Here is an 18384-nt window from a genome sequence, read left to right on the forward strand (position 1 = left end):
TCATGTCATTTATTCAGTTTTTCTACTTCTCTGTAAATTTTGTAGTTACTCACTTAAACGTCGAAAATCTTCTTCCGCTTTTTCTAACTTTTTCAGTATATCTGCCTTTGTTGGTCCTTTTACAAGTTCTTCTGATATTTCAAGCGTAGGTTCTCGGATGCTAGAAGTAAGTATCCAACATGAAAACTGCTACACCTTTCAATTTTATTTTATAATATTAATCATTGCTTCAAATGAATAATAGATAATTTTTCACGCTTGTTTCAGAAACAAACAGTATAGGGACTCTTTGCTGTCCTATGAGATGGCGTTGTGGGCTGCGCATCTCACGGAAGATCGCAACCGATTTGGATATAAAAACGACCCATCGGCTAAGCCAACATGCTACACTATGGAGATGGAGTGTATTTGGCTGAGATCACTGAGTGCGAAACTGATGCCCCACCAAAACAGAATATCTTATTATTATTATATAATTTTATTCCTAGATAAGTGGATGTGTGATCCTCTTGATATTGAATCTTTTTTACTTTGATCAAAGATATTTTAAACCTACCTCTCAGTTGATTCTTCGATATGCCTATTTATTGTCTCATTACCTTTGAGTACTTGAAACCACAACCTCATTTCTTCTTCCATTTGGAGTTTCAATTTTGCACTTAGTTCCGTGTAACAATGATAATTGTTCATTGTGATCTCATTCAGGTGCTGCAAAAATGTTAATTTGAATAATATGACTTTTTTTTAGTTTTTTATTTCAATTCAGTTAATCCTATGTGAAGCTCAGAATTTATGTCAATTATGTTCTCAAAAACTAACAGTCAACAACTCCAATTTCAGGCTTTTACGCCTTTGACTGACTCAAATTATTTTCTATATGTATGTCTGTAACATTGTTGACCTCACTTGAATTTTTTTCTCGAAGAATTTCTGTATTTCATACGGCATAAGATACATGTTATCATGCATCTCCTTGTAAGCATTCCTCAGTATAAGCTTGAATCTTTCTGATCTATGCCGCTCCAAACTTCTGGCAAAATCACAGAACGAATTAATTTTCGACAGTCGATTGTCATTTAGTTGTTTTATGATTTCCTGCATTCTTGTTGAGAGTGTCTTGTTCAAACTGACATTTGTCTGAAATAAATAAATTTATTATATGGGGTGATTCATTAACAATATGATACATGATTCTTAAGTTGATGTTTTCACTTCAGGAGCGGATCCCTTACCCATAAAATAAGGATAGTTTGGCATACAAATTTTTATCATCCTCTATTGAGAAAGCTTAATTTATTAATCAGTTGTAGTTGAATTTTTCCCATGAACTGGTAATAGCATCAATACGAAATTTGGCTGATAAAGTCATTACCATTTTTTTCCAACCCCATTGTATTTATGAAGGGTTCAAAATCTCCATTCTTTTGCAGTATTTGGAAGTTCTATCTTTTGAAATTTTTTTTATGAAAAACTATCCTTAGTTTTGGCTGAGAAATTCACTCAAGTAAAGACTTGTAAATATTCATTTGAACTTTTCTGTATCATTATAGATTATAGAAAATTCTTCAATTCCTGATTTGTTAAGCTCTGGTTAAACGAATCTTGAATTTCTTACTAACTTTTTCCTTGATAGTAGACATTATTTGCTCTACACTGTCTTTGACCATATGAATATTCAATTTGACATTATCTGCTTGCTGTCTTATTTCTTGTTCGATAACTTCATTCAGATCATTCATTCTGAGATCCATTTCTTTTATGATATATTCGTGTTTTTCTCTTCTTCTATTATTAACTCTTGCAATCGATAATAGAGGTTTGTTATCGATACCTTCAATGTAGGATTTATATTAATGAAAGTATAGACTCAAACTTCAAAATAGAATATTTGAAATAAATATCTATTATTATTATTTGTGTCGAAACGGAGACAAAAGTCTGTTATTGACTATGAGTAGGAAGGGACTTAAACGGTTTTGGTATTTTTGGGCTTATCAGTATTGCAAATATTGCATAACCCAGCTTCGATGCTACCTATTGAAAACAGAGGTAATTAAATTAAAAGCGTTGATGGGACACCTGGCGTCCAAACACTTAATTTTTTCTTCCAATGAAAACAAGATATCTACCTGCATTTTCTCTCATTCGTAGTGTACAAAAAAAACTATATTGAGTTTAATGGTATTAACCGGTGAGTTATGCTATTCATTACTGATGAACTCCAAAAAGAGCGAAACCGGTATCCCTGTAGCAAACTTTTGGCTTAGAAATATTGGAATTTCTGGGTAATTTTCAGACGAAGAACATAAACACCCCATAAGACGGTTGTCCTTCGGAAAAATAGCTTCGATTATTGAGCCCAGAGAACTTACCTTGTGGAACCCCCAAGCATTTTATATCCCAAGCAGCGTTTTGGCTTTCTGTGCGATGGATAGGTGGAAGTCTAATATCAGTGTCCAGACAAGATTTATCTCTACAGATGTCCCTACGATTTACACTGGCGAAACTGATAGATTTACCAATATCCTCCTGTTCGTGCAGCTCAACAGGGTCTGGTTTCTTTTCCTCTATTTTCACGAAATCTTCCAATTGGCTTGACTCGATGTTCATTATGATTTGTTCTTGCGAACGAATTGGTTTGGTGTCGAGCTGCGGATATGTTAATTGTTTTGAAAAACTATTCTTTTGAAAGACATATTCAGTTCAGTTCAGTATGTTTATTCTAGAGGGTTCTGTAACAGTAGCGTAAGTAGTAGAAAGAGAAAGAGTAATCTATATATGTATTGAGGTATTGAAGAAACCGAAAAAGCCGAAGATCTTTGAAAGAGGGCATCAAGGTTAACACCTATTGGTTTTGAGCCTTTCTGTGGGCTTGGAAAAGACAATAGGGGACAATAGAAAAATCCTCTGGAAGAACACTCCGTGTCTTGCTCAGGCAAATAAATTTGTGGTGCTATCACTGATCTATACCAGGAAGCTCTTGAAACTACCACGAGCTTAGCTTCGGATAATGATGAGACTACTGCCAGGACACTGTTGGTGCAAATTCCTTCTTTAACCGTATGGGTCAATTAGCGGATGAGATTAGCAAGCTCTGTGGAAAGGATATAGAAACAGCCGAACACTTTCTGCCGGTTTCTGAAAGGCCAATCAACGTAAAATTCAACTTAACAATTGTCAATTCTATGGTCAAGCGTCATTTGGGTTGCCGAAAGTAAGGTTATATCCGTTTATTTCTGCCAGTTAATACAGTGGTCAAATATTACACGTAAATTGTAAGTCAAGCGCCAATTTGGCTTTCTGAAACGCATTTTAATTGTTCTTTTCAAGTTAAAAGCTCCAGATAACATGGATTAGTTAGTGTACAAATGTCCGGCTAAGAAACACTCACATAGGAATGTCAGTTCTGAGTACTCGAGAAATAATAGCCAAGGCTCCTAAAGAAATCGTCGGTTTCGTTAACAGAATCGACTGCCTCCCTGGGTTCGTATGAATAAGTAGGGTTAAAAACAACATATCAATTTGGTCGCAGTTCCCGGAAGGCTAACAGAGCCGCAACGACCCTGATTCAAAGAATAATAATAATAATCTATCTACGTAGTATCTACTCGAGCAATAAGGTTTCCTCATAAATAAATTTGAATCCTAACTCTTTCCTAACTACACTATTATATATTGTCCTAACTAAACTATTATATATTGTTTTCTTGTTAGCTGCAATATGAAGAAAAATCGATTTTTACCATGGATGACGATATCTTAGTATCAGCAATATTCTCAGCACTTTTGTTTTCCATCTGTCTAATTAAATCCGCTGTACTTGAATTGGCAGGTCTACTCGTACCCTTAGTAAATGATTTTCTTCTTTCCTGGATTGATTCTGGCAATTTGATATTTGACTGGCTTTTAGTTAGACCAACACCATTTTTTCGTAATGTTTTCGAAGCATTCTGTAACGAATATTAAAAATTATTGAACTCGATGGGATCTGTATTCCTAATATTGCATAACACTTCACTCGATAAAGCCAAGGTTTTAACAGGTAAAAATACACTCTTCCTTCAAAATCCGACAACATAGTCATAGTCCAACGCTCTTCTGACTTTTCAATATCACTTCTTCATTAGAGCCCAATTCAACGTGTTATTTTTGTTGATATTGTGCTTGAATTTTCTCTGGTGCGCCCATTAACAAAATGAACCACGGTATTCGAATCTTTATTTGTTTTGACGTTCTAGAGTTATCGGAGCAGCTGAATGGACGCACAGAATTGAATTTGACCATTTTCGGCTCTAAATAGCAGATATTATGAATTAATTATATAGTGCTCTGTTTAGGGGACGACTGCTCATAAATTAATTAGTGAAAACATTCGAATAGAAAAAAATTTGGATCGATCCCATACCTTGAGTGTAAGTTCTTTCGAGCTATCTACATTTTCATTTTCTTCTGTATTCTTGAGCAGATCCATATTAAGATCGATCAATTGAAATTCATCAATTGCTAACTGTTGTGATTTTCTTGAAAGGCGAGCTGCTGATATTTCATTCATGTTCACCCAGTTAAAGTATTCAATATATTCAAGAAATACTAATTGTTTTAGAAATTTTCTTCCTGTCAGAAAAACTCTACTTTGTCAAAATTGAGTATCGATGACAATTTATTATTCTACATATACGGAGTGTTTGGTGGAGAATATATAGGATGGTCCAGATCATTGAAAACCATCAAGAATCATTGTAAAATGCTCATTTGTAAATAATTACCGTTTTTTCTTATAACTTTATTATTATTACATTCATTGTTTTAATTTTCTGGTATTGAAATCCTAATAATGTAATGTTTCGAATAAGACAAGTGTATCCTGCCAAAATTATCGTAGTGCGATGATCCTCTTCCTAATGAAAATTTACACCAGTGTCTTTTCTTCAGAAAAATTGTTTCATTTCTGAAATCCACAGATTTTCATAAAAAAAAGGTGTCTTGATTGTTTTTCATAGAAAAAATGCCATATGAAAGCGCTATGAAAGACTTTTTGTCAATTTTGTACTTTCATTTATCACTAATGATAAATTTGAAAATTTAATTTTTGTATATTATTGTGGATAGTATTTGCTTTGTATTCGATTATCTCGAAAATGCTACATTCTATGAAAAAATTCAAGAGACCCTTTTTTAATGAAGCTCTGTTGATTTCAGAAATGAAACAATTTTTTCGAACCAAAAGACAGTGATTTAAATTTTCAATAAGAAAAGAATCATCGCATCTCTGTATCTACGTCACTGGATGATTTTGGCAGGAGACACTTACCTTATTTGAAGAATTACATTACCAAGACTTCATACCTAAAAATTAAACAATGAATGTAATAATACCAGAGTTATAAGTAAAAAACTCTTTTTTTTCAAACTCCAACACCCTGTAACTCGAAAACGTAGTTTGTTAGGATCTATGTTTATAGGAACTTTTTATCATGAAAAGAATTGTTCCATCCGATGCCGAAATAAATGCACTAAAATTTGGATATTATTACAAATTTCATAAAAACAAAAATATAAATTCATTGGGCTTTATAGTTAATAAAGCCCAATTGAACCAGTTAGGTTCAATTGAAATTAAAATTGAAGATTTCAGTATTCACAAGCTGTCCTTGCCTATTCAGTTCTACATACTGTGAGAAATAGCCCCCTGTACAAGTCTTGCTACATTTCATTGGTAATTTTTTTGACGTAAATTTTATTTCTGAGATACTCCCATAAAAAATATACCAAAGTTAGGTCTGGGGATCTTGGTTGTTTCAAATGTGACTAATGGCCAGATCTGGGATTGAAATAAATATTCAACAGCTCCGTTCACACAGCTTTGTTTTACAGAAGTGTCAATATTTTTTGTTCAAAATATCAACATCAACAACAAATTATATTTTGCGTAGAAATGGTAAACAAACAAATATATTAAAACAAATAACTTTATTTCAATAAATAAATAAATCCGCAATAACATGAAGTTTCATATGATAAATTATAAAATATTATCAGTTATCACCTCCAACCTTATTAATTACATAATAAATATTCCCCCAACTATACAAGTACAACACTTTCCAATATCTTTGAGCTTCAGTAGATTTATTCAATGGAAAAATTGACACAATTTGTCTTCAGTCATGTGAGTTCAGTTTCTCTTTGGTTTTATTTTAGCCCCAAATGCAGCATTCAAAGCCTCAGTGCCTTCTTCTTCATCATTCCCTAATTGTTCATAGTCTTGGAGAATGTATACATCTTCAGGTTTAGAATCATCTGTTACTTCAGTGACGTAAATTTCTACTGGTTTCTCCCTATTGCCTCCTCTATTAGATAATTTCATTAAATTGCTGTTAATTTTTCCAGCAGCTTGAAGAGAGGCCAAAGCATCTGCTACTTCTTTGTTAGGAAGGGACGAGTAGAATTCTCCAGCTTCCTCAGCATCTCCTGCTGGCGCAGTTTCTGCATTCGAACTAACGTTTGGTTCGACGTCATTGGAAGCCAAATTGTCATCATTTGCGTTGAAGTTGTCTTTCGCTTCTTGAGAATCAACAGTTGATCTAGATATGGTTTGACGGACAATTTCCGAAGCTTCAGGCTCGTAATCTAGATTGTAACCTGCCGATACTAATGAAGATTTGGAGAGCTGTTTTTGATAATCTTGTTCATTATAATTGAATGATTGAAAATCGGGATTCAGATTGATGTTAGTTGGTTTTTCTTGATTTTGGAGACGTTGGAATTCTTCTACAAATCTCTGGTCAGCAGCAAATAAAGGATGGATATTGTATTTTCCTTGCTGTTGGGGTTGCTGTTGATGAGTGACCTCCGAAATCAAGAGCTGATGATGCTGATGACCTTGATGACCGTGTTGGGTGGCTTGCTCTTTCGATTTCTGATTATCTTCTGACATTAGCAACTCAAGGTTTGGTATGTTCTGCAAGAATTTGTGGTGGGGGATTTCGTCATCATCGGAGTTCCCTTGCTGAGCATTCTGCACAACTTGGTAGTATTCACTGGGGTTTTCTTGGTTTTCGACAGCACCGTTTTGTGATTCGAAATGAATATTGTGTCCGTTTTGCGATTCATATTGCACTTGGTTCTGGTTATTATTTTGTTTAGGAGGCTGTGCCGTTGGAGCAGGTGCAGGGATATTGTGAGAATAGTACTGTACGTTTTGCTGGGCTTGCTGCTGGTTTCTGAAGTACTTAACCGATTCACTCGCCTCAGTCACGTGGTACTCATGTTGGAATTGCTGTTCTGGTTCGAACACGTATTGCTGCTGCGGTTTTGGTCTTACATGTTCAATGTTGGCCGGCCTATCTGCCGGACTTAGGTTCGGTGCAGGAATGGTATGAATTGGACCCTTCTCACCAACTTGTTGAATCGGATTCAGAAGCGTACTTGAGATACCTGATGGTATTTGGTTGGTTTGGATGTGGAAATCATATTCTTTCTGTTTGGACAGTGGTTGTTTTTGGTTTGGTAACACGTACGTGTATTTCTCAGTCGGTTGGACGTATTTTGGTTGTTCTGTTGGTGGCCTGTAAGTTGTGGACGGTGGTGAGTTCCAGAAGGGCCTGACAGGAGGGGTTGATTGGAAGTATCTGTGCAAGTTTGTGGGGGGATACGGTTTCTTCGGTTTTTGAGAGAGTGAGTGCATTGGTATTGAATGCGGTCTCATTTGGGGTGGGGGTCCTCTGAGGTGCATTTTTTGCAATTGCTGCCATTTCTTGACGAATCCGGGGTATGGAGGTGGTCTTGGAGGTCCTCTTGGGGGGAAACCACCCCTGTGGCCTTGAGAAGACCCATATGGAATGGCGCACATGATGACAAAAACGAATGCGACGACCTGAAATGAAAATATCTTTTAGTATCATATTTTCAAGGAATTATAGATAATACAAATATTAACAACAACAAAAAAAAATTAAACTTTTCGGAACGGCCGTTAGGAATGTGTTTCTTTGGTTAATTTCAAAACTGTATGTTCGATCGCGATGGAAATTTTCGTTTGGATTTAGAATGAGAGTTTAAATGTCATGTTAATCTAATCGAAATTACCAAATTTTTCCGTGATACAGAATCGACGGAGTTGAGATTCTGGGTGTTGGTTTGAAATAGGTACATACCAATTTCAAGCTCTGTGCAAAATTCGATCATATTGTCAGAATCGTACAAATTCAAGAAGAATATTGGAGAAAAATAATGAAAACTGAATACTCTAGGTTTTTGTTATCACGAATACAGTCGAGATTTTGCTATAAAGAATAACCATTTCAAGATTTGTGCAAAAACGTGACTAAAACTTCAGAAAATTGAAGAAAAATATCATCAGAAAATTACTCAATATTTCCCTGATCACAAAATAGGCGGAGCTGAAATCATAACATCAGAACCATAGAAAATAGAAAATAATATTGAAAAACAATACTGATTACTCTTTATTTAAATCAATACGTATCAAATCTGGATGAACTTTTAGTGTGTAGGTATTTAAAATAAACATGTTAAGATTTTGAGTTGAAAAATATTTCAATGATAAGCCTAATGCAAAATTTATGTTGATAGCGTTAATATAATCATTGGAAATTTAAGAAGAACTAAATCGACCGTGTTAAGATTTTGGATAATTATGTGAAATAACAATTTCAACAACATTATACAGGGTGTTTCCAAATTAGACGTGAACCTTGAAGGAGGTTTTAGTATCACTCATTTGGTGTCGATTGAGCCATATTTATTTTTTTTTGGAAAAATCGAAAATCCGAAAATCAAAAGTTTCCGAGATATTTGAGTTCCTGTGTTTTTTGAAAAGTTTCTCACCTTACTTCATTTTCCGTCAATTTTTTTTACGTTGACCATGTTTGATTTAAATTTTGGATTATTTTCATCAGAAAAGGATACCATATGTATGAGAAAAGCAAAACTATGCTGTATTAGATGTTGAATAATAATTAGTATGATGTGAAAGATCAAATTCCCCAATTTATGTTTGACAACATTTAACATTATTTTAAAAACTTGTCAAATCCCTTCTTTATTTTTTAAAAAAGATTTCGTTAGAATGCACTAGTTTTGTTTCGGTCGATTTTGATTTGAATGCGGAAAAAAGCAAAGAAAGGAAAGTAATGATTTACATATCTTTCTACTGCGATTGAACTCGAAATTTCTGTTTAAAATGTATCCATAAATTATGTTTGAAATGAATTTCACCATTCCTTATACATACCTACAACTGTGGTACTGCGAATTTAATAACAATTACTTATTTCTAATAGGTGAAATGATTAGTCGAACAGTCATACAGGGTGGCCACTTTTTCAATGGGATTGTATTGGTAACTTTTAAACCATAAGAGTTAGAAGGTCGGTCAAATGGAGAAAAAGTTGCATTCATAGGAGCATTGTCAAGCAGTTCAAACAAATCGAGATTATCAGGGCCGGTTATTGAGATATCATAGGAAAAGTAAATTCTGTCATTTTGATTTTTCTTTTTTTCCCACTTTATTTCAAATATTATCAAAAAATGTTTCAGGAGTTTTTTATTCGACAGTAAATTATCCTCAATTTGACGTAATCAGATTTCGTATCCAACGTTTCGTACTCCCTGGGCCACCCTCAACCTCATTATTTTCAATACGGACCTGCATATTTTATGACACTTTTCGAAATAACTTTTAACGCTGAATTCAACGATTTATCATACGATGTCATTCAAAGTTGATTTTCAGGTGATTTTGACCCTTATCCAAATTTCTTTGGGTCGGATCTGTATTAAATTTAGGTACTTTTAGTTTAATTAACAACATGCAATACATTTCGATAAGAAAATCAACTAACTCATCTTGAACTGAATGGAACATATTGGAATCAAAGCAAGAAACAATTAAAAATTATTTACATATTTCAGTTCATACTAATTAAACGGAACTATCATTTAATCAAAGAACAATCAAATGATTATTCGGAAGTAAATAAAAATTAATGAAGTAATTGTTCGAAATGCCCATCATTTTGTAAAATGCACTTTAAGGTTCTGGAACCCATACTTCTTATACATTTGCTTATTTCATATTCTTGAATACCTATCAATACATTCTCAATCTTCTCGCGAGAAATAACTTTTGTTGGATTTGTCATTTGTTCCAGAATCGAACATTATTTTGATATCATTACGATATAAGTTTTGAAGGCTTGGTATTCAAATTTAAAATCATTGTATTCGCGTCTTTTGACTATTTTATTAACAGCAGTTTTTGATAAATTGCATTTACTCCGACCCAAAGAAATTTGGATAAGGGTCAAAATCACCTGAAAATCAACTTTGAATGAAATTGTATGATATATCATTGAATTCAGCGTTAAAAGTTATTTCGAAAAGTGTACTAAAATATACAGGTCCGTATTGAAAAAAATGAGGTTGAGGGTGGCCCAGAGAGCACGAAACGTTGGATACGAAATCTGATGACGTCAAATTGAGAACAATTCACTGTCGAATAAAAAATTCCTGTAACATTTTTTGATAATATTTGAAATAAAGTGGGAAAAAAAGAAAAATCAAAATGACAGAATTTACTTTTTCTATGATATCTCAATAACCGGCCCTGATAATCTTGATTTGATTGAACTGCTTGACAATGCTCCTATGAATGCAACTTTTTCTCCATTTGACCTTCTAACTCTTATGGTTCAAAAGTTACCAATACAATCCCATTGAAAAAGTGGCCACTCTGTATATCATTTTCTTCGAAAGAATACCCTAGCAGAGATGTCATACCAGTTTCTACTCTCGAAAACTGGGGAAATCATTTTCAACCATAGTTGCCATTATCATAGATTTCCTATTGAAAGTCTCAGCTGCAATTCGTATCTCTTATTCATTTGTCCTCCTTAGCTGCTGCTACTTTCTTCTTGTTTACCCGTCGGAGATGCTGCTTTCTTTGCCGGACACCTTATCATCAAAACACATTCGAATTGAAGGTCAGCAGTTTATTTTCAACTTTCCCAATGGTATCATTGCCGGAACAATTGCCAGGAAATGACTGGACACTCGAAAGGTGCTTTGTTTAGCACAATTGTTGTCACTTTCATTTATTTTTTGCAATTTAGTGATTTGTGTTGAAGGAATTTCAATATGGTGAATTTCGAGTCTAAATATCGAAACTATAGTCAACTTAGCTACAACTAGCAGAAGTAATATATCGCACTTTCAGAATATCAGCGAAATTCAATAATTATTGAATATTAAACCTCGATGTTCATTATACGCTTTTAGCTTCTTGATAAGTACCTTTCTACATTTGGGGCGTCTGGTTTGAGAAATCTTCGAAATCAATGAAAAAAATAACCTATTTCGGAATATACTTTTGGCACTGTCTCAGGATTTTTTCAAAAAATACAAAAGCCAACAACTATCAAATGAGGTAGGTAGAGAAATGTATTCAGAATAAAATTAAATAACGGTGATTTTATTCCCCTCTTAATAGTATAAATAATAATTATTTTGCGTAGCGTATTCATTCTGCATTTTTAATGGGAAGAACATAAGTTACTTCAATTATAAGATATTAAGAAGGAAATGTCTAGCCAAACAATTGTTATTTATGTAATGAAAAGTGAAAATAGAATGACCATCATTTAATTAGGACTCAAATGGATTTCCATCAAATGTTGACTGTGCAGTCAAATGAATATGAGTGGGATATATTTGGTCATATAGATAGAACAGAAAAATTTGACAATTTAGATTTTTTTTCTCATGAACCGAAACTAGGCATAAATGATAAACTTACTTAATACTCAAAACTTTTTCAACCCTCCTCTTTACTTATCAGGAAATGAAATCTCCAAATCCTTGCAAAATATTGGAACAATGTTAGCACCAGTACAAAGCTCATGTCATTTGAAAATTTTTCATTTTGTTCAAAATCAAAAAAACAAAATGAATAACAAAAATGAACAAAAAACAAAACCATTTCAAAAGTTGCACAAATTATTAGTCAACTAAATCATGAGCTTGAAATTCAACCTCATTCAGTTTTTAAATGTTAATATGATAGAGCGATCAGTTCAGGGAACGAGCGCTTCAAAATCACATACTCATTTGTAATAAAGCTCGAACTTAAATCATTAACTAAGATATAAACGATGAATATGTGACGAAATGATATAGCTTCTTTTGGGAGAACCACTGCCCAAAAAGTATATGGGTTTTCATTCAGCTAAAAATGTTCATACTGAGGACTCTCCTCAATTTTCGTAGACACCGAATTAGAACTTATGATTTCAGTTCCTACGTACTACTTAAAACCAATAAATTAATGAAAAAATGTGAGAAGCACTGAATTACTTCGTGAAAACAATTATCGAAAAATTAAAAAAGCGCTGAAGTGAAGCTAGGAGCTTTCGCACGCTTGTTCAGATTCTTATTCTGATATAAATATCTCCGAATCATAGAACGCAGTTGCTCATCTGAGATATTTCGACCCTCAACCTACTCTGGAAATTTCAATTGATTTTGACTTCGAAGTGGGGTCATATTTAGACCATTCTCGGTTCAAAATTGTAAAAATTCGGCAATTGGGCAAAATGATAGCCAACTGTTTCCATGTAATAAGTGCGCAAAAATATAGTTCTGGTTATTAAGATATTGTTTATCTCAGTTCTAATTGTAAAAATATTAAATATACTGTGATCTGTACCTCAAAAATAAATTGACCGTTGAATTTTTATGACACGTGGTAATAATTAATCTACTTTAGTTCAATTTTCTTTTCATAGCTGAATGCATAATACTAATAATTGGAACTCGTTAACTGAATAATTAGAAAAAATCCATATTGAACATAATTCCTTTTCCATTTAGGGTTGAACTTCGATGAAATAATAAGTATAATGAATCAACAAAGGAATCTACCAGGTAATTATGAGGATGAAAGTTTGAATGATCTGTTATTATATACAAATACATATATGAAAAGAGCTATTCCATTTTACAAACTTCCCGAAACAATTGTTTTTCCAATTTTATTGTTGGTCATTTTGAGGAAAGAAAACCAATATTATATGTGTTCATTTAATGGAATGGATCATTAGATATCATGAATTTTGATGATTATTGTAATATAGTGAGTGGGTAGACGACGTCAACATGATTTTAATAATCAATCGATAAGCTGATTCAACTAAAATTTCACAGTTGACGTTTTTGAATATGAAGAATACAAAAATTGAATGGAAAATATTTTTCCCTTTGTCGTCCGATAGCGCACGGTGTTATTCTATGAAATTCTGTGAAATTTCAGGTTTATGAACCTTTCAAGAAATCAGGTTTATGAACCTTTCAGAAATCTGATCTATTATGATTATCGTATAATAATAATAATATCGAAAATATCAAGTCAAAACTATTCCATACAAAATTACAATTGAACATCTTTCCTTTCAGTGTTTTTATCGTTCTTATAGTTTGTAATTTTGATTATTGTATTCGAAAATTTCTTTCAATTTTGATGGATTCGGTTCTTACTTGGCGGAAATTTCCAGAAATATATTCATGGAAATTATTTTGTTTTTATTTCAAATTAATTATTGTAAATATTTTTGAGTCGAGATATGTTGATAAAATATATTGATCATTCTGGAAGGTTTTTGAATTTCAACTTTTCATTTCTTTTGAACGCCTCACTTGAATTAGTTGATAGACAAAATGCGTCAAAGATTCCGTAAATATGGCGTTTGAAATGTTGTATTTTGTAGTTTCAAAACTGTCTATTATGTGGTTTCCAAGGGTGGATGAATAACGAGCGCTCAAAAGCTTCCGACATTCCTCAATTTTATGACACTGACATGTTCAGGAGGACCAAAAAAGTTTTGGCTGCTAGAATCAGTGAAAATCATTCAATTCGGTCTATACTTTCTTGAATCTCTTTAGCTCAATTCAAACAGGGTTGTATATTGTGGTGTAGAAACCGATTTAGTTTCAAACATAACGTGGTTATCTCTAATATTTTGTGGGAAACCTCCAGTTTTTTTATTTAATATTATTATTAATATTTTGAATTATTATAATAATAGTATAGTGTTGTTTTTCTGGGGGTTGTAGTTGATAAACATCTGAAGTGGGGACCTCATACAGAACAACTTAGAGGAAGACTGAATTCTGTTTGTTACCTGCTTTCCATGTTACGGAATCAGATTGACCTTGAGCTTCTAAAACTGGTGTATTATTCTAATTTTCAGTCCATTTTGTCATACGGTATAATATTCTGGGGTAACTCCTCATATGTGAGTGGTCTTTTTGTTGTGCAAAAGCGAGCTTTGAGAACTATGTTACATCTTGGATATAGGGAATCATGCAGGGGTTTCTTCAAAAGTAACAATATACTTACAGTTTATGGACTGTACATTTATAGACTGTTAATCTTTGTCAGTAAACATAGCCAGTATTTTGAGCCATATAAAAACTTGAATAATACAAGAAGAATGTGTCCTCTTATTGTACCAACACATAAAACTACGTTGAGAGAAAAAAATGTTGAATTTATGGCAATCAGTCTATTTAATGTGTTGCCCTTAAATATCAGAAATCTATCGAGTCATATTAAATTTAAGAAGGCCCTATATGTTTTACTTCTGAATTGTGAGCCATATAGTATTTGTGAATTTAAAGAGAACTGTACTGGAAGTTAATTATGTTTGTGTCCGACCTGTTCCATTTTTACTTTGTGTAATTTTATGGAATTAATAAATATTATTATTATTATTATTATTAATAAAGGGTTCTCCAATAAGATGTTTCATTTCGAATAGCCTGCTATCTGGACAGCCGTTAATTTCAAAACTGTCTTTTGACATTTGACAATTAAAAAAAAAGACCATCACTAAAAGTGGATTGAATCATTATTCAACGAAGCAATGACACTTAAAATTCGCTTCAAAATAGTGAAAATTTTGCACAACAAAACTTTTGGGTTTCGCGAAGCACCTTTTCGGTCGGCAATGGTGAAAATGATGGAAAATAATAATAATAATAAATTTATTCATCCCAAAATCAATTACAAAACATTATTAAAGCTAAGAAGAGCGATTTGGCCTAAGTTAAAACTTGTGTGCCTTAATCACCCTCATCACAAAAAATATGTATACGCAATCGGGCATAATGGGCTGCGGGAGCACAGAAGATAGATGGTATTGGTTGTCAAACAAGTAATTATATTCACATAGATAGATGTTCAACAATTAGAAAACAGATGCAGGAATTTAACTTTATTTTCTTCAATGAAGGATTTTATGGATTTTCGACTTTTTCCTTTTATCAACAACTTCTTCAAATAGCCTGGAAGCTCGTTATAGATTTTTGGTAAAAAGTAAGTAACAAATCTACCACAAAATGAGTTGGGTATGATCTTGGGTATACGCATACACTCATTCATATTAGCTCTAGTACTATGATCGTGAGATACAGCTACAAAGGAATCATTAATCTTTGGCACAAAATTCAAGCTTGACAGTATATAGAGATTTCTAATATTTAGAATGTTAAGTTCTTCATAAAGTTCTAGAGTTGGATATCTAGATAGTTTGAACGATAAAATTTTCAATATTCTATTCTGACATGTTGACAAAGTCTTCAAATTTGAATCATACAAACCGCCCCAAACGACAATGCCATATCCCAGAACCGATTCAACCAATGACTCATATAATAAAATAATCAATTTTCTGTTTAATATCTGTCTTAATTGACTGAATTTAAAGAATAGTTTTCGAATTTTTGATGTCCTTGTGGGACTCCAGTGTTAAAGGCGGCATAATCGCTGTAAACATTATTTATTTGTACTCTTTGCTTTCGGTCAGTTAGATAGTTTTTCAATAGTGGCAGTGGAGATCCCCGTACACCCAAATTCTCCAGTCTCTCAAATAGTATTTCATGTTCCACCGAGTCAAACGCCTTAGATAAATCTAAAAAGACCGCTAAAGTTTTTTTACTGTTACTATGCTGTTTATAAATACTACTCATTGACTTATTTTTTCTAAATCCGAATTGACAGTTAGTTAAAATTTTGTTTTTTTCAAAAAAATTTTCAATTCGCATCTTTATACTCTTTTCGAACAATTTTCGAAAAATTTGAGCTATTGGGATAAGTTAGTGATGTGAAGAATCGAAAACGTATTCATCGCTCAAGAACGAGAATATTGCTGTTGTTGTCCATATGGTGTTAACGAAAACCCATCGATTCCTCGTCTATCTAGGGAATTAAGCATTTCACAAACGTTGATGAATGATTTTTGGTTGCCGGAATTTGAAGATATTGATCTGGACGATGTCTATTTTCAACAAGACGGCGCTACTTGATAGCAATTCTGCAAAAATTCCTGGTCTTGTTATTTCTCGAAGAGGAGGTCACAATTGTCCACCCAAATTTTGTGATTCAACACGTTTAGACTTTTTTCTTTGAATTGTTAAAAGTTGAGGTCTGTGTAAAGATGGAATTCGTGAAATTATTGAGTACATACAGCCGCAGTTGTTAGAATTGGTTTTTCTTGAAATATCCTTTTTTTCATATCAAAATGAAACCTTTTATTCGGAAAACCCTATTTATGAGAATGATTTACTCTCCTTAGAGTAATTGAGGTAATTGTTGTCGGTTAGTTCGTATAGATGAGGGGTCCTGATGCTGAGATTTTGCTGAATTTTGACATTTGAGGGATTTTTCTACATGTACAAACTAAACCTAGTCTGATCTGTTGTTACGAAAATATTGGGTTGGGTATTTCCAACGGAATTTCGTTTCAATAGTTCTGGTGATGCAATCAACAAGAAATTTTTCATACAAATCTTGAAATTTATGTTTATATCTAGATACTTGTAACATCTTCACTTGGTCAGATCTGATGAAGAAAAATATATATATTTTTTTAATATTCTTTTCGAATTGTCTCCAACTTTCGAATTGCGGACATTTTCTTGAAATAGTAAGTATGAATATAAATGCAAAAGAAGATAGTTTTGAAATCAAGAGTATTCAAGATCCGAAACTCCTTTGAAAATTTCAATAGATGAAAATGTGCAACATGAATAGAAAAATAAGTTTTTCCGACTTTTCAGGACATATTTCTCGAATTTTTTAATTTTGTTAGAAACTAATTTCAGTTGAAGCAGATTAGATTTAGGTACGCTTATCCAATGAAATCTTTACCTGCATTGTGAGTAAATTGTGCTCTTGTGTTGTTAAACCTTAGGTCATGTATGTGGATCAACTGGTCGTAAACACTCACAAAAAATCAGAGAAACTGAAAACCACTTCACCACATTCTTGAGAGCATCGTGAACTGTACAATTAGGTCAATATACGGATTTATATAGCGATCTCACGATGGCTAAGCCCAAGAGATTGAGGAAAGAAGAGTTGAGGAAATGGTGGAGTGGATAAACATATTTTAATGAGAGTTAATATCTAATTATCCATTCTGGGAGCTGAGGGGTGTTGATTTGTTCATTAAATTGGATTGCTTGGAGTTGCCTTATTTTCATGATATAACAATGAATTAATTATTATAAATGAATAAATGATTAACATTGAGAAGTGTACAAGTAAATTTATTCTGAATTGTATTCGTATACAGAGTGTCCAAAGTTCAAGTGCTTAGGTATTAGACGTTCCTGGAGAAATGAGCCTATTTGAAATCTGAAAATTGAGATAATGATATTATTCGATATTCTCCACTGAGCTGAAAATTTTTACGACTACAAAGAATAAAAATAATTTTATTTTTTTCTTCACTGATACAATAAGATTTCCATTTCCGAACAAATGACTGGTTCAACTGTTCCAAGAGAGTGTATTTTGTTCATTATAGATTTATTCTCAATGAGGCATACGATACTTGTTTAGGGTGTTTCAAATAATGTGTCGAAAATTGTGAAAAAAATTCGATCATAACTTCTGTCTTTCAAATTAGGCCCTATTTTTTGAATATTGCGTTGGATTCTTCGAAGAAAAAAAATATTTAAGATTTTCCTAATTTAAGTTGTATGTAGAGTATAGATTATTTTTCTTTGTTATCGAAATAGGTTAATGAGCATATTCCTTATTTTTATCATGAACCTTCCTTCTTATCAATTCTATGGGCGTAGAATATTTTTATGAAGCAGATTTGATGAATTCGACCCAACATACTCCTCATACAACATGAATCAAGAAAATCTCAAATAACTCAGGAATTATTCAATGTGGGGGCAAATTCTTAGTTTAATTATTTTAGGGTATCCTGTATAGATATAAAAATAAAAATTATATTTTAGTGGAACCTTGTTATACTTTTTTTTATTCGTCAATATGTTTTTCAGGTTATT

At 32.9% G+C, this 18384-nt stretch overlaps 2 protein-coding genes across 3 annotated transcripts in view; both read right to left on the reverse strand.

Moving 5' to 3' along the window:
* The window catches only part of LOC123689003, a 30297-nt gene extending 25660 nt beyond the window's left edge, over positions 1–4637 (reverse strand). For both annotated transcript variants that reach the window (XM_045627787.1, XM_045627786.1), the window contains exons 1-7: positions 4406–4637; positions 3744–3950; positions 2373–2649; positions 1620–1831; positions 907–1137; positions 557–708; positions 54–160 (exon numbers count right to left, since the gene is read on the reverse strand). In XM_045627787.1, coding sequence (XP_045483743.1) covers positions 54–160; positions 557–708; positions 907–1137; positions 1620–1831; positions 2373–2649; positions 3744–3950; positions 4406–4552 — 1333 coding nt within the window. In that variant the 5' untranslated portion in view covers positions 4553–4637. The remainder of the gene's footprint in view (positions 1–53; positions 161–556; positions 709–906; positions 1138–1619; positions 1832–2372; positions 2650–3743; positions 3951–4405) is intronic.
* Positions 4638–5955: 1318 nt separating this feature from the next.
* Positions 5956–17374, reverse strand: LOC123689006 (signal transducer and activator of transcription C-like). The gene is made up of 2 exons (XM_045627789.1): positions 17228–17374; positions 5956–7876 (listed from the first exon to the last, which is right to left on the reverse strand). The coding sequence occupies exons 1-2, from the start codon at positions 17231–17233 to the stop codon at positions 6176–6178; spliced, it is 1707 nt and encodes a 568-aa protein (XP_045483745.1). The 5' UTR covers positions 17234–17374; the 3' UTR covers positions 5956–6175.
* Positions 17375–18384: the final 1010 nt, after the last annotated feature.

Source organism: Harmonia axyridis, chromosome 1 (genome assembly GCF_914767665.1).
Source record: "Harmonia axyridis chromosome 1, icHarAxyr1.1, whole genome shotgun sequence".
NCBI lineage: Eukaryota > Metazoa > Arthropoda > Insecta > Coleoptera > Coccinellidae > Harmonia > Harmonia axyridis.